The sequence below is a fragment of the Nyctibius grandis genome, chromosome 8, assembly GCF_013368605.1.
Source record: "Nyctibius grandis isolate bNycGra1 chromosome 8, bNycGra1.pri, whole genome shotgun sequence".
Lineage (NCBI taxonomy): Eukaryota > Metazoa > Chordata > Aves > Nyctibiiformes > Nyctibiidae > Nyctibius > Nyctibius grandis.
In genome coordinates, this window is record NC_090665.1 from 561923 (window position 1) to 578461 (window position 16539).

The window sequence follows — 16539 nt, forward strand, 5'->3', positions numbered from 1 at the left end:
CATCCCAGCTCCGAGGCTTAGACCTTCCTCTGGCTTTGAACTGGGTTCTGAGACAGCTGCAAATTCCAGGTGACGCGCTCAGTGCTTCTGCTTTTGTTTCCTCTAGAAGAGAGAGAGAAATAGAATTTTTAAAAATAATGAGAGGTTTACTTCCTGCTTTTGGCTTACTAATAGAGTCCCTATTTTTAAAGGAGAGCGTGTATTTTGTAAGACTGTGCAACTTTTCTGAGCGTAGAGTTGCACTTCTGTCTACCACCTTTTTGCCTTGTGATTCTTCAGCGTTATTTTTGTACACAGCCTTATTTTTCTAAAACTTTTGAAGTAGTTGAAAGAAGCAGTGATTGGTTAGTTTGGAGAAAGTAAATGTATTACTGAACAAAATATTTATACCGTATATGACTTGCAGAGCAGTGCTCCAGGTGTTTAAGTTAGGAGGGTCATCTGTATGCGTCCTCTGACTCGGTCGTTATCGATACCTACACAATTTGTAATATCTGATTACATTTTTTCCCTCTGTATTTTTACCCTACTCTTTAGTGATTTAATTTGGCACTGTTTCCTCCACACTGATAACCACAGGAGGTGCTTTTTGTGACGAAGAGTTAGTTACTGTTTATGGCAGTCTGGGCTCGGGTTGGGTTTCTGCAGGTGGGGACAGAAAAAAGAAGAGAGACTTCACTCGTGTCTGGTCTTTGCAGGATGAATCTTCAAGTCATGAGTGTAACCAGCGCATGATTCTCCTTTATGGCGTTGGTAAGGAGCGAGACGAAGCAAGGCACCAGCTGAAGAAGATTACCAAAGACATCCTCAAAATTCTGAACAAGAAGAGCACTACAGAAATGGGTGGTAAATGCTTTAACGCTGCTGTCCGGTAGCCTGTAGCGAAGGCCACGGGAGCTGTGAGGTGCTCAGCGAGTTGTCTGGAGCCATGCGTGTTGATCATGTAGTTTGGCTTTCACCCCCTTCCCAGTCACTGGGTGAAGCACTGACCCGTCCTGCAGCACGGAGGGCGACCCTTATGGCTGCGCTGGGGTGGCCAAGGGCCCCGGGGTTGTATTTGCCATTATGGCAACTTGGCTGTAAACACTTGCTTTAGGCTAAAGCCTGGAACATGAGATGCCACCCAGGGAGTGACACGTACTCCTTCCCCTCCTAGTAAAACTCTGTGACTGATTTTCAGTGTTTCTTGGGTTTCACCTTTTTGCATGGGAATAACCTCGAGGTAGCTTTGATGCTGTTACCTGCTGTGGTGCGTATTTGTCCCAAGTATAATGGGAAACTGAGGCAAGTTGGGTTTTATGTAGTCCTGAGCAAAGCTTATTAAGATTTTTATTGTCTTTTAAATCAGTAATAATGCAAAACCACTAGGGCTCCATTACATATAAAATGACCAAAATAATTTTTTATCTGTTAAGTTGGGGACGAAGGGCAGAAAGCCAGGAAGACCAAACAAGAAGCATTTCCAACCTTAGAGACCGTGTTCACAAAACTACAGCAACTGTCCTATTTTGATCAACATCAGGTGACATCTCAGGTACTTCCCTTGTACAAAACCGTAGCCTTTTACGTTCTGCTGTAGAGATATCAAATAGGAAGCAAATCTGGGTTTTTAGAAGTGTTTTGTATATACCAAGAATTTTCAGGGCACTGCTTCAAAGGCAAGAGAAAAAACGCTGCCTTGGTGTTCTAAAATACCTGCTTCAGGAGATATTTGGGGGGTTGGTTGGTTTGTTGGGGGGTTTTGTTCCTTTTGCAGGAAGCTTTCTGATCTATTATAACGTCATGATTATTTAATGAAAAATTTGAAATAAATTTTACATAAATTGCCATTAACAGCATTGTTTAGGGCTTGTTGGTAAATTAGATACTTATTAACCAATCTGCATATGTATAAGATGTGTTATTGTACCTGTGTTTGTGAAGGGCACTGAACTCTTCTGTGTTTGTGTGCAACAGACTGAGTGTGTCTCTCTGAGAAGCTGGTGGATAACACAGTTGGTTCTTTTCTGGGTATTAGAATTTATAGTCAACCTTTACTGTTAAAAAGCTGTATCAGTGGCTGCCTGGAGAACATGAATAGTTTGTTTTAAATGACAAGCCCAGTTTTCCTGGTTTATATTAGGACTTGTAAGTGTATCAGCATAGGATTTCATCCCTTTGTCAGGTGTCACTGTTTTTAAGTATGTTTTAATAACATAAGAAACAAAGTAAAAGAGGTTCATGTTTGATACTTAATTTATAAGACATCTTTGAACCTGGTCTTTTGAACGAATTTATTACATTTTGTTTGCAGGATAATGTGTTATTAATTATCTGAAAACTATCAATTAAAAAAATCACAATAAGTAAGATAGAAAGCAAAATTATTTGGCCTCTGCCTTAAAGCAAAATACCCCACAGAATAAAAATCTGTATTGCAGTGACACTTGCTGTTACCACTTACAAAACAGGAGTTTTGGAGCACTGGTGTGTCTGAGAAGCCCTCAGTCACCGTGTGACTTCCCAACATTCATGTTCACAGATCTCCAGTAACGTTCTCGAACAGATAACTAGCTTTGCCTCAGGAACTTCCTATCATCTCCCCTTGGCTCACCACATACAGCTCATCTTCGATCTCATGGAGCCAGCACTGAATATCAATGGGCTTATAGACTTTGCAATACAGGTAAGTTGAGTTCGTTTTTTGAGGGGTTATGTCAGGACAAAGCTGTGATACATTTTCTGTAAAACCAGAAAAAAAACAAGAGCGGGACTGCAAATTCTCCTGATTCGCTGCCGTGCGCTTTTATCTGTTTGTTTCCTGACCTCTGAAACAGAGTGCCAGATACTTCCCCTTCTGTCTTACTTGGACAGTTATGGAGAATCAATAGATGTATTTTATTTTTAAATCTTTCAAAATTAATAAAATTCTGGATTATTTTAGCACGAAGTATTTTAGGATGGGCTTCACTGTTTCAGACTGAGCCATCATATTGCGCAGTAAAGCATCTGGGTGCCAGAAAAGCCACGTATTTCTGAGGAGCAGATCTGAGGGACGTTCTGTTATACTTCAGTTTATTTTGCTCCCTCTTTCCCTCGTTCTGCAGTAAGGAATTTCATTGTTGTTTGCCATGTAGTTTTTCCTTAACGTATTTTTTTTGCACCTATTTTACATGTTTAACTTGGAGGTTATTTTTGTGTGTGCGTTTTCAGCTGTTGAACGAGCTGAGCGTGGTGGAGGCAGAGCTGCTGCTGAAGTCGTCCAGCCTGGCAGGAAGCTACACCACGGGGCTGTGCGTCTGCATCGTCGCCGTCCTGCGGCGTTACCACGCCTGCCTCATCCTCAACTCGGAGCAGACCGCACAAGTCTTCGAAGGGTTTGTGGCAGCTACAGTTTTCCAAAAACTATTTTTGGTGTTCTCTCCACGCGTTCTGGTTCAGGTAGTGAGACCGCCTGTCGTCCTGCTGTGGGAAGGCTGTGAGTGGTCTGGGTGATGGCTCACCTCTGCAGCCTGCTCCCCGCTGCTGGGGGCTGGTGGGACCTGCACGCTCTGTAACCTAGGAGAAGAGCGGAGTTGTGTCTCCTGAGTTCCTGCCTGTTTGCCCCATTCTGCCCTGGGCTGCCCGAGTGCCCCCGTGTCTTGTCCTCCCCGGGGCCCAGGCAGGTGCACAGGTGACACCAAACTTCACGGGAGCCCTGCCAGCAGGTGTCTGTCATCAGGTTGCCCAGCTAATGGTGGGGTTTATGTGGTGTGTAACAACACGAGACACATTTCTAAGGTGCGTTGGGACGAACTAAATGTGGTTTTATTTTTGCAGGTTGTGTGGGGTGGTAAAGCACGTCGTTAATCCCTCAGAGTGTTCCTCCCCAGAAAGGTGTATTTTAGCTTACCTCTATGATCTGTACGTGTCCTGCAGTCACCTGAGAAGCAAGTTTGGAGACCTCTTCAGGTGGGTGGTGTGGGGTTTTCTCACCACTGCCTAGTGTGTAGGCTGATGCGGACTGCTGTGGCTTCAGTTTGGTTTGCTTTCTGTGGAAAACACGCCGTTGCCTTTGCTGCTTTGCCTTTGCTGGTGCAGTTCTCTTGCCCGTGGCGAGCATGGCAGTGCAGCGCGTGGTCCTGAGCCCGTGGCATCCTCGCGCTCTGCCGGTACCTGCTGCGGCGGGGCAGAGGCTGAGCCCTCCTGGCAGCGCTCTGGTTAGCGCGTCGCTTCAGCCACCAGCGAGGGGAGCAGGGACCATTGGCAGCATCAGACCCCTCCCCAGGCACCTCTGCTCTCGTAGGTGTGATGTGACAGGTTTGGTTGCTATAATGCATCAGCAAATCGGCTGTAATATGTAGAGCGTCGGGTGGAAAATCACAAAAACTCAGCTGACGCAGCTGTGATACTCTATTAAATATTGCCTTTGATGTGGGAAGAGGCACAAACATGTTTGAGTTTGTGAAGTTTTATGCTCAGTTCTTTGATTTTTAAATTAAAAACATATTTTAGGTACCCATATGCTGTATTTTTGGCCCTTTTTCAAGGGGGAGTGGAAACCTTTCGTATGCAAATACACATCTTGTGAGAGTTACAAACCACTTCAGTTACTGTTTCCCCTCCTGGTTTGTATACCTGGTTTTGGTTTGCGTATTTCAGATTTGTGGTTTTCATTTCATAGGGAGCAGGAAAAGAGTTCTCGGTAATAATATTTTAATAGGTTTACAATGACATGGGAACAGTAGCATTTAATATGAGAAACACTAGGAAAAAGAAATATGAAATACCAAAGAACTACAGAAGTGTCTTAGCTGTATGTTCATTTTTCTACTTAAACCCCAAAGTTCAGTAACACAATAAAAAACAACATTTTAATTAATACGAACCTACAATAGCAAACCAAAGCATCATTTAGTAATATAGAGATATTTAAGGTATTGAATCATATTAAATATGTGATATACAGCACTTGATTTGAAACCCATTTTTTAAGACAAGTGGAGTCAGAAATTCTCTAAAAACTGGTAATAAAATATATGTATACATCTTTTAAACAGCTGTGTGTAAGGTAATACTGCACTCATTTTCTTCTTGGTTTTCTTGCTGCAATTGAAACAAAGCCAAAACCAGTTCTCTGTACACGGCAACATTTTTAGCTCCCTTTTAGCACGCTGCAAGTCCAGCTGTTTCTTTCTCTCTAAGTCAATTTGAAGCAACAATAAAGTACAGTTCATAAGTGTTCAAATGTAGAGACTTACCTTCTGTGGACTGCGCTGCTTTGAAAATGCCTTCCACTGTCACCTGCAGTAGTTCTCATGCCCGGTTTTGCTAAGGGAGCTGCCTGTTTTGGTTTAGAATGCTCGCTATATTTCGTTGTATTCACTAAACTTCCTTTTTTTAAATCATTCCTTCACTGTTTTTTTTTAATCTTATTTTCTGACCACTCCCCCAGAGTTACTGCTTGTGCAAGCACGGGTTCAGAGGCTGCTTTGCTCACACACTCACTGTTGTGTTGTTTGGGTTTTGGACTTTCTGTGACCCGTGGGGTAAGTGTAGGTGATGCTCTGATGACAGTGTCGGGGACGTACGTGTGCCCAGGGCGCTGGTGCGTGAGAGCCCGTTTAAACGGTGCCTGGTGTTTGAGGTGGGGGTGTTTGGTTTCCAATAGTTGGTTTCCTTTCTTTGCTGTGACACTGGCTGTTAGAGGAAAGGGTTAACGCCAGGCATTACCCTTCTTGTAGATTAATTATCCTGGTAACAGCCTCTTCCTCCTGTCCTGGAGCATCCGATGAGGAGCAGGGCAGTGACAGGGTGTCCCCAGGGGTGCCCTGGGGTGTAGAAGCGATTTGGAAACTTGAGACTTTATCTGCAGGAAAACTTGAATGACGTTGATGTATCAGCCTTATTTTCTGGTAGATGCTCCTTATCAAATGGGTTTGAAAGCGTGTGCAGAATGGTGATCAAACTGGGATTTTTCTAATCCCACGTGGGATGTTCAACAGTATTTCTGCAAAACCTGTTTTTGGCAACTGTCTCTCTTTTTGGTCCTCAGTAGTGCCTGTTCTAAGGTGAAGCAAACGATATACAGCAACGTGCAGCCTTCAAATTCCAATTTACTGTGGGACCCAGAGTTCATGCTAGATTTTATCGAGAACCCTTCTGCTCACAGCGTTAACTACTCGATGCTGGGCAAGATCCTGAGCGATAACGCAGCCAACCGCTACAGCTTCGTCTGCAACGCGCTAATGAACGTGTGCATGGGGCACCAGGATGCAGGGAGGTAAGGCAAGCCGGGCTGGAGCTGGAACCAGTATATATGTGTATGGTATATATGAGGTTTCCTTTCACCTGTTTTTTTTGTGTCTTTTTTGCAATTGTTTTCATTCATTACTCTTTCTGGTGGCTGAAAATTTATTGAGTAAGTTTCCTCTGAGTTATTTCATTAAATCAGTCTGCGTAGTTTAACAGGAGGGAGTAACAAGCAGAAAGCACTCACTGTAAGACAGTCAGTAAACTTTTTGTATCAGCAGTTGTGCTGTTTCAGACAGAACAGCTCAGCACAACCTGCTCATTAGGAGCCTGTAAATGAGGGAAGGTTCTGCATTAGGTCATTTCTTTCTTCTGATGCAATTGGTGTTTAATTTATTAAATGTGCAATTTATTCACTATGGAATTCACCTTCATAGGTAATATGTAGATTTTTCAAAAATACTTTTTTAAGTATTGAGAGTTTTATTGGACAGAAGCTACTGGAGTTAGAGCAGCTGTCAGTTCTATTTTAAGAGCAGCTTGGACCTCCTGGTGCACAGTTCAAGCCGGTCTCCAGTGACTAGAGTTTAGGATGAGGTCTGCACTTCAACACTGTCCAGCCCTGTCTTACTGTGTTGCCTTCTGACACCAGCACGTGCTGGCTCCTGTCACAGTCGGGCAGAGCTTTGGTCTGATCCAGCGTGACCCTTCGTGGGTCTTATGCCTGTGTTAGATCTTTTTAGATGATCTCAAGGTACTGACGAGGTATAGTGAAGAACCCTTGCCGTACAACAACATCAGGGTCAGGGTTTTACACCGACGGTATGTTTTCTTTCATAATTCAAATGTGCTTCTCTCAGTTGCCTCCTCCTTCCAGTGTGTGAACATACAAACTCAGCCTTCTTGTGCAAATGTAGCACTGCAGTGTTGAAACTGTTCTACCCTCTGCAGTTTTCCATTCTGCAGTCCGTGGTGCCAGGTGAAACGGACACTGATTTTTGGATCTAGCCTTTACCTCTGCCCCCAGCACCTTTATTCCTCTTACGCAGCCAAAACCACCAGAACTTGGTGTTCTGTTCTGATTCTGTTCCAATTTTTATTAGGAAATTCTTGGTCTTGATGATTAGGCCTTGGTGCAGCAGTAGCTGACAGTCTTTTGTAAAGGTTGTGGACAGATCACAAAACTCAAGGAAATTGTGGATTTTTTTTTCTTTTTGTTTCTGATTGATTCCTGCCCAAAGTGTGTGCGGCTCCTGTATCATTCTCCCTGTCCCCAGAAAGAAGCCATCTCTGAAATGTCCAGAGCAGGTCTAGAGGAGGCCAGGAAAATGGTCAGAGGGCTGGAGCACCTCTGCTATGGAGACAGGCTGAGAGAGTTGGGGCTCTTCAGCGTGGAGAAGAGAAGGCTCCGGGGAGACCTTCTAGCACCTTCCATTATCTGAAGGGGCTGCAGGAAAGCGGGAGAGGGACTTCTTACAAGGGCATGGAGTGACAGGACGAGGGGGAACAGTTTTAAACTGAAAGAGGGGAGATTTAGGTGAGATATTAGGAAGAAATTCTTTGCTGTGAGGGTGGTGAGAGCCTGGCCCAGGTTGCCCAGAGCAGCTGTGGCTGCCCCCTCCCTGGCAGTGTTCAAGGCCAGGTTGGATGGGGCTGGGAGCAACCTGGTCTGGTGGAAGGTGTCCCTGCCCGTGGCAGGGGGGTGGAACTGGATGATCTTTAAGGTCCCTTCCAACCCAAACCAGTCTGTGAAATGTGGGGCGTCCTTGGCAGAGCAGCTGAGAGGAAGCAGTTTTGTAAGAGCAACAAAGGGGAACATCTAAATGTGGCCAAACGAGTTTCACTGTGGAACAGAGGAAATATAACTTACCCTGGGATGAGTCAACACTGCTCTGTTTTTTGAGATGTTACATAACTCTGCATCGTCCACCCCATCACACGTTACACACTGTGAAGTAAAATTCATTAATGCCAGTTGATTTTGTGACTGTCCTCCCTCCCAAACGGTGGTGCTGGCCTGGCGCAGGGCGGGAGGGTCCCTGCGGTGGGGGGTCACGGTGGGTCTGGGGGATGTGCACACACACACACCACTTTCCCATGACGTTTTGGCATGCAAGAGGCTGGAGGTGCTGTTTGTGGGTCCGGCAGCGGGGGTCTGGGTGCTCCATCCCTCCTCCCGGGCAGCTCAGCACAGGGAGGGGAGCTGGTAGGAACACGGGGCGTGCAGAGTAGGGTTTACACAGAACAAAGGCCCTGTGCTGCTGTAGGTTGGAAGGATGCGGGTGCAGGCCACATACTGCTTTTTCTCCAGGTGCTCCAGTTGTCCCCAACTGGATATACAGCAGCATAATGGCATTTGAACACAAATCCCCACCTTAAGCAAGGAAACACCAGTTCTTCTGCCAAGCACTGATCTGCTTTGACCTAAATATTTATTGTTTACCAACTATCTTGCTTCTGTATTAGCTTTTCTCTTCTTTCCTAGGATTAATGACATAGGAAACCTTTGCGCAGAGCTGACGGCATGCTGCACGGTGCTTAGCTCAGAGTGGGTAGGGGTCGTAAAAGCTCTTTGCTGCTCTTCAAATCATGTCTGGGGGTTCAATGATCTGCTCTGCAGTGTGGATGTAAGTTCAGTATCTTCTGAAGTACCTGTTCAACCTGTTTACCTGGGGTGTGCTTAGAGGCACAGTGAGGTTTCCATTCAGTACAAAATGCTCAGCACAAATTTAGTCCTGTATCTGTTTGAGCTTTCAAGGCTTTTAATGAGATTTCTGCTTGATTTTTATGCTTTCCTACATCTTCAGGGTTAAGGTAGAATTGGGGCAGTGCTTAGAGTTTTCTCTTTGTAAGTTTTCTTTGTCTTCATTATGGAATGATGCAGAATATCAGAGGTGCTCTTTGAAAGGAGCAGCCATGCCTGTATACTCTTTCGAAAAAGCTGATGGGTGTGCAAATAATTATCTCCGTTTTAAAGACCTTGTTTTGGTGCAGGCTCTCAGGTTGTAGAAAGGGTGATACACTTTGCTGCTCCCTACTCACCTGGTGTAAGTTCCTGTAGTCCTGTTAAACTCAGCAGGATTATGGTGACTAATGTTATCCACTATTTGATTCGATACATTTATCTATGGTTTGATTACGTATGCCTTTAGGAACAGATTGAAGCTGTGTACTTTGGGGGCATATTCTTGTCCTGAAGCTAAGGAATGAGTATTGATGTTATCAATTTTTATAGAATGATAAAGTTTTCTCAAGTTTTTATAAGACTAATGTTTTTTATTTCTGAATTTGTGGCATTTGAAATAGGTGTTTGTTAAAATGAAGTTGAGAGCTATCAGTGTTTGCCATAAAATATTTGGGAAATGCATTAAAACGTAGAGACAAATACTTGTGTGTAAGCATTTTACTTTTTATTCTTATAGTTAATTCCTTAATAATCACGGCAGTGGTGTGTGCACTGTTAGGTGAAGCCTTGCAATGTTTTCCCTTCCAGGTGAGTGACCTGTCGTTCCACGATTCCCTGGCCACGTTCATTGCCATACTGATCGCCCGGCAGTGCTTTTCTCTGGAAGATGTCGTTCAGCACGTTGCACTGCCTTCTCTTCTTGCAGCTGGTAAGGAAATACCAAGAGAAAAACTTAAAATTAAAAACTTCAGCCTTCTTAAGGAGTCTCCATTGATGGAGTAAGTAGCGTGCTGTGAGCTGCGCTCTTGCATGGAGTGCCACCCGTGTGCCGTGCAGCGTGTGTGTCCCTGCAGCTCCCAAATGGAGCGACGCCACGTTAGATCAGAGAATCCCCACGGGACAAGTGGGCTCAGGGCTGCTCGCAGCACACTGTCCCCTTCTGTTCCGCAGCCCCACCTTCTGCTCTCCACTTTTCTGCTCTATGCCATATGCTCAAACGTCTGCCAGGTCCACTCAGGTTGTGCATTTCCCCTGGCATCACTCTGCCTGACATTGGCATTTTCTCCCTGACCTCATCGTCCTCGCCTCCAGCCCTGGAGTGCTGTAGCTGTGTTCCCCTTGGCCACTTCACACGTTTCTTATCGCTTTCTGCTTGGATTTGTGTTTCTTATTTCTGCTTTGACTGTCAAAAGCCATTTTAACCATGTATTTTTTTCTGCCATTAATTACATCTCTTGCTTACCAAACATCAGACTATTCTTTCCTGTTTTTAATGACTCGAGGCCATAAATGCTGATTCCTGTTGATGAAATTATTGTATTCCCATTTAAAACGGGGCTGTGAGGTAGAACATGTCCAGGCCTGCCACTGGGACTTGTGAGGTCCTGGGCAGAGGCCTCATGTCCACGTCCCATCTTCCGTAGCCTGTGGAGATCCGGACGCCGAGCCTGGGGCGAGGATGACCTGTCGGCTACTCCTGCACCTCTTCAGGACACCCCAGGTCTGCCTCCTTCCCCAGGGAACAGGTAGGGTGCCTGCTGCGTGGTCCTTTCAGTTCAGAAAGTGAACCCGATGGGTTTTGATGGCTTCAGATTTCATGTGTGAGATTATCCATAGTGCAAGTAGCAATGATAGCCGGATTAAAATTACAGATGTTTCACTAGTGAAGAGTTGATACGTACTATTCTTACTTGTTTGGGAAATGTTTTATATGCGTGTAAAACTATAGCAGTTTCCTGAAACTTATTCAATATCAGCACCTGGCCACCCAGGTGTGGCATAATGTTGACATAAAACTCAGCCGTGTTAATTTCACATCTTAAAAAAGAAAATCCAGTTTTCACACAGCAGCTGTGTACACTTCAGCAAAGAGGAATAACATTTAGAACTGTTCTGTCCTGATCTCATTTTGTTTTGGAATTTCATTGAAACAGTCACGTGAGGCTCAGACCTGTTAACACTGGTTTGGTGCCAGTGCTGCTGTTGGCAGCGGCAGCGCGTGCCACGGTCCCCCCCTTCCTTCGTGCTCAGTGCTGTCGGGGCAGTGGCAGCTCCTGTAGGGGGTCATCTCGCAGTGATACAGAAGCTAACAGGGATCCACACGTCACAGGGTTTGGTAGCCTGGTGTGTAAATCGAAATTAAATCAGATTTTTATTAGGGTATAATAAAGCATCTAGTCCAACAGAAGAAACATGAGGAAATTAGTTCTCAGAATATATTAATGCAGTTCTCTTTCCTTTTAAATTTGAATATTCTGTGGTCTGACCTGTGTGTATTTGCCACAGACCAAAAGAGGAAGGAAAAGGGTAAGGAACAAGCACCTAACAATTAAAAGGAAACAAGCCTGGAAATAACCTGTGTTTTGACTTACAAGTATTTCAGCAAATTTTATGACAAGAGTATTTCTATGGGAAAAAGAAACTGAAAGAAAAAAAGAACTGTGCAGCAGGCATTTATATTAATTAATTTTGCCTCATTTCTAATGAAGACTAGGTGAGGGAAGTAATTTCCTAAATCTGGGAAGTCAAAACCAAAACACACTTTAGTGTCTCATTGTGGTTAAATTCACTGTTTACACGGACACAGTGAAATGACAGGCTCCTTTCTCCATTAAGTAATCATAGCTTATTTTGGCATTAATACATCATAACCACATATCCCAGCTGATTATAATGACTTACCTGTTGGTCTTCAGTCTCAATTCCCGAAAATCCATTTCTTCATTCAGTTATTGTCCTTCTATAGCTATTCTAGATGAAAAGGATTTTGTACAAAGGAAATTTTAGTTGGTAAATAGCAACCATTTTCTACCAGACGTACTCTTCTTTCCACAGGGAAGTTATTTCCTGGAATTCGTTCTTCTTGCGATCGTCACCTCTTGGCTGCTGCTCACAACAGTATAGAAGTGGGGGCCGTGTTTGCAGTCTTAAAAGCAATTTTGATGCTTGGTAAGATTATGCAGAGTCCTGTGTAACGTTTTTGTTCTAGCATTTGGGTACAAAACTGGTCGTGCTAGTTCACTTCCCTGGGAATGCTCCTGGGAAACGACAGCCCTGATGACAGGAGAAGAATGTGGATGCTGTCCGTGCTTCTGTAGCATGCGAGGAGCATTTACCCCACAGGTCAAGAGACAGGATTTTTCTCTGGTGAGTCAGCCCCAGCTGATGAGGCTTTAAGCAGATGTGGCTTTTCACATTTTGACCCCTACCCCCGCCACCAAGTCCCAGTACATTTCAGAGGCGAGTCCCTGTGAAATATAGTCTCTTGTCAAGAAGTTCATAGTAAGGTGGGCTAAGGGGTCACTGCTCAAAACTTGTCTCTTGATCTACGGAGTGTTAATAAATCAAAGTAAGAGAGAAGACTTGGAAAAGGGACATCTGAGAAGAGTGAGTAACCCAGCTCCTCCTTATCTGCCAAAGCAATCCCATACGCTCACAGACCTTTTGCTGTCAAGCACGTAGTGGCTTTAGTTGTGTTTGATTTGTATAAACCTTTTCCTACTTCTGAAATACCCAGTAAAAAGATCCTATGGAAAACGAAGCAGGTGGACAATACTTTGAACATGGTGATATTCAGAGTCAGGTAGTGCTGCCCTTTTGCACGTGACTGCCTCACTCCTGCTTTCCTCCTCAGATGTCCCTCGGCGGGTGGTAAGCGGTCTGGGGGAACGGCGGCTTGGGTAGAAGTTCACCCTGTGCTTCTGCTGACAGGTGACGCCGAAATTGGCAGCAGCACTGTCAACTTGAAGAGTGAAGACTTCCATGTGAGAGGCTTACTAGACGAACTCAATGAGGATGAACTCTGGGGTTCCTCTCACGCCTTGAAGTCATGCGGAAAAGCCATTTCTATAGAAACTGCTAGTTTGAGCGAGTACGCTAGATATGTGCTGAGAACGATCTGCCAGCAGGTAATCTGTCAAGCTGCTCTTCTGTGTTCATTTGGAGAAATGATGTTATTTTGTTTGAAAAGTGTAACATATATTTTGGTGCAACTGTTGAAGTCAACTCAATATTTGAGTTGTGTTTGGGTTTCCTGGTTTGGACAACTTACGCACTGAGTAGTGCGTTATTGGGGGGAAAAACGCTTTAGTTGGGTACTAGCATCTCCCTGCACTCTATCAGAATTAAGGTGTTTTTCCTACCTGAATCTCAAGCACTTTGAGAAGACAGTTGCACCACTCCATCAGCTGCCTGCTCAAAGTGCTTTTGCGGTAGTGTTTTGTTTTATTGCAAAGTTACTTTCAAAGTGTAGAAGAAATGAATTTTGGAAAAATCTGTTAACAGTGTTACACTGGTACTGAATGACAGAAGACATTTCTAATCTCACATGTTGCATGAACCATAGTTCAAGTTTTGCATATGAAAAAATCACTTTTCTGTTTAGCTTACCAAAAGTTAATATTGCCTTGAAATGATCTCGTGAATCTGTTATCTTTAATACTTACAGGAATGGGTTGGAGAGCACTGTTTAAAAGAACCCGAGAGGCTGTGCACAGACAAAGACCTTATTTTGGATCCCGTTCTTTCAAACAAACAAGCACGGAAACTCCTTCAACTTATCTGTTATCCTCATGGTGTTAAAGAATGCACCGAGGGTGACAACCCTCAGAGGCAGCACATCAAACGCATACTTCAGGTAACGCAGGGGGGAAAAGGTGGAAAAACCACCTGTGGTCACTGACTCTTAACCTGTCATTCAGCACCGCCACCAAGTGACACTGATTTGCAGTTCCTGGTGCAATCAAGCATCAGATTCTTCTTTACAGTTTGTATGTGCTCAGGACCCCCCATCACTGTGGTAAAAGTCTTTATGGTGTGACCTCGGGTCTCTCGTTATTTCTGATTCCACAGTTATGGAGGAAACAAGCGTGCAGCACGCTCAGCATTGCTGTTCATCGCTGGCAGTCGTTAGGAAGGCACTGAAAAGGGAGCTGCTTTTAGGACTGCTTAGGTGGGTGCTGGCTGTCGGAGTAGGGCTCAGTGGCAGTGCTGTGGTGAAAGACACTTCTACTCCAGGGAAAAGGCTCAGACACCTTCACAGACAGTCCTAAAGTGATCATTTCTTCAAATTCAGCTGCATTAGGGACGCTTCATTTCTTAAACTACAAAATGGATTTCCATTGAATTAGATCTGTGAGGAATCCAGTCGGCAATATCTGGACCAGGAGAAATAATGATCAGTGTCCTGCAAACGAATCCCTTCAGCTGCTGCGTTTACTTTAGTCGTGTCTAGGTGGCCTTGTGCTAAATACAGACATGTCCGCTTGGATGGCAATGCCACGGATTCATGTAATTACTAATGAAAGAGTTAATTATGTTTTCTGTATCCGTATTCAACTAAACTCAGATTTTGCAGAGAGTGAGATTTTAATTCAGAAAAGTTGCATGGTTAAAGGCATTGAGTAACAACATTAGCTGCAAAGATGTGGAAGTTAACGTACATTCTTTAATAGGTCTGATATTTTGGGATGTCATTAGACTATTAGAGTAGTGACTGTGATGATCTGCTTACAAGATGAGGCTTTAGCATGTAATGTATTCAATTGTGAGACTTATTTTTTTACTTCAGACATGTAAAGTGTTGACACTTGTGTTTGTAATGTCAATTCTTACCTAGAACTTAGATCAGTGGACTCTCCGGCAGTCTTGGTTGGAGCTGCAACTAATGATCAAACAGTGCATGAAGGAGCCTGTGAGTATTTGTTTTCAAACTCTCTTATCTAAACATTTAATGCAAAAAAGTATGTTAAATTTTAACGTAGTCCGTGAGCAAACATACCATGAATGTGCTAGTTTACTTATGTTTTACTGTAGGGTTCTGGGTCTGTGGCTGAAATGAACAGCTTGTTGGATAATATCGCAAAGGCGACAATAGAGGTGTTTCAGCAATCCGCTGATCTAAACAATAACTCTTCTAACTCTGGTATAGGCCTCTTCAATCCAAACTCTGTTGGAAATGCTGACACAAGTAATACAAGACAGAATGGTAAAAAGACATTCCTAAGGTATTTTTTTGTAGCACCTTTTTAATTATTTTAGCCAACGTGATGCTTGATTATGTGTCGATTGCCTAGACTTTTTTGCACTTGAAACAGGAATGTACAGAAATGAGTTACCTGGAGGTTACTTCTATTTACTTTTGTTTAACAATAAATATAGTTGCTATTCTTGAATTTTCTGGAAGCCAGAAATTGTGACTGCACAGTCCAGAGTAGTTACTCCAGATGCATTGTGTCAACTGCTTTATTAAAGCAGTTCGGTCTTACAACAGCTAATACTGGTTGCAAAACTGCATGGATATTTTGGCTGAAATAAATTTGTTCTACCTCTAGTTCCTCTGAGCGGCGAGGAGTGTGGCTGGTGGCTCCCTTGATTGCAAAACTGCCTACCTCAGTTCAAGGTAGGGTCTTGAAAGCTGCAGGAGAGGAGCTGGAGAAAGGTCAGCATTTGGGGTCATCTTCCAAGAAGGAAAGAGATAGACAGAAACAAAAAAGGTACGACCTTGGGAATTCCTGTACACAGAGCTGAAAGGTATTTCTGAAGGAGGAGTATACTGAGGACTGGGTCTCGGCTTCACAAAACCTCAGTGGTTCTGTGAAGCAAAAAGTTATCAACCCCAAACAATGTTCAGGTTTCATTTAGTCTGAAGAATTATCATCGGTTTCTGAGGAATAAATGTGAGAGCTTTGTAACACATCTTCCAGGGGCTGTTCTGCCGCGTGGTGATGGGAAATGTTAGAGATTTAAGAGTAGTTAGAGCGCTTGTTGTCTCTTTCCTTCTGTGGCAGTAGAAAAAGTGGCACGTTTCTTGCCATTAGGATCCCATATTGTCATAAAATGTCACTTAATTCCCGTTGGGAATTAAGCTTAAGTTCGTCTCTACCTTCCCAAGCACCTGAGAATTTTAATGACTTAATGGTTATTGGTTTTCCTTTAGTAAATATTCTTCCACAGTGCCTGTAATTCTTTTGTATTTTCTTAGAATTATGATAGAAATTACACTGAATTACACACAACAAGATCTTAGCTTCACATACCAACCATCTTTCTTTCTGTGAAGCTCTTCCAAAGTGCAGTTGTTCAAGAAAACAAATCACTTCCTGAAGGCTTGTGGTATTTGATGGTTGTATATGGTTCCACCATAAGTTTCTTGTTCTTACGTGTTACTAGTGCCCGTTGTCTTTTTGATCACCTTCGATGTTGTCATGCACTATACTTTCCCTGAGCGTGGGACCAGTAATTGGGCTTTCCACTTTGTAAACCTGTGTTGCATGTATTGATGTTGACTTATGGTTGACGTTAAATTCCGTGGAGCCTTTTAAATCTACTGCGATTTCCAGCCTCTTCCACCTAGCTTATTTTCCCTTTAAGGTTAGAAAGTTTAATTTTTTTTTCCTTTCCATCATAATTGCAGTGTGCCCTTT

General features: G+C 43.7%; 1 protein-coding gene across 1 annotated transcript in view; it reads left to right on the forward strand.

Moving 5' to 3' along the window:
- MED12L (mediator complex subunit 12L) overlaps window positions 1-16539 on the forward strand; it is a 119219-nt gene that overhangs the window by 82090 nt on the left and 20590 nt on the right. Inside the window, 15 exon segments of the mRNA XM_068405779.1 lie at window positions 699-846; window positions 1416-1534; window positions 2522-2665; window positions 3193-3356; window positions 3799-3930; window positions 6014-6241; window positions 8696-8837; window positions 9704-9824; window positions 10540-10641; window positions 11951-12064; window positions 12827-13023; window positions 13563-13751; window positions 14733-14807; window positions 14930-15120; window positions 15448-15609. Of these exon segments, the coding sequence (XP_068261880.1) occupies window positions 699-846; window positions 1416-1534; window positions 2522-2665; window positions 3193-3356; window positions 3799-3930; window positions 6014-6241; window positions 8696-8837; window positions 9704-9824; window positions 10540-10641; window positions 11951-12064; window positions 12827-13023; window positions 13563-13751; window positions 14733-14807; window positions 14930-15120; window positions 15448-15609 (2228 nt within the window).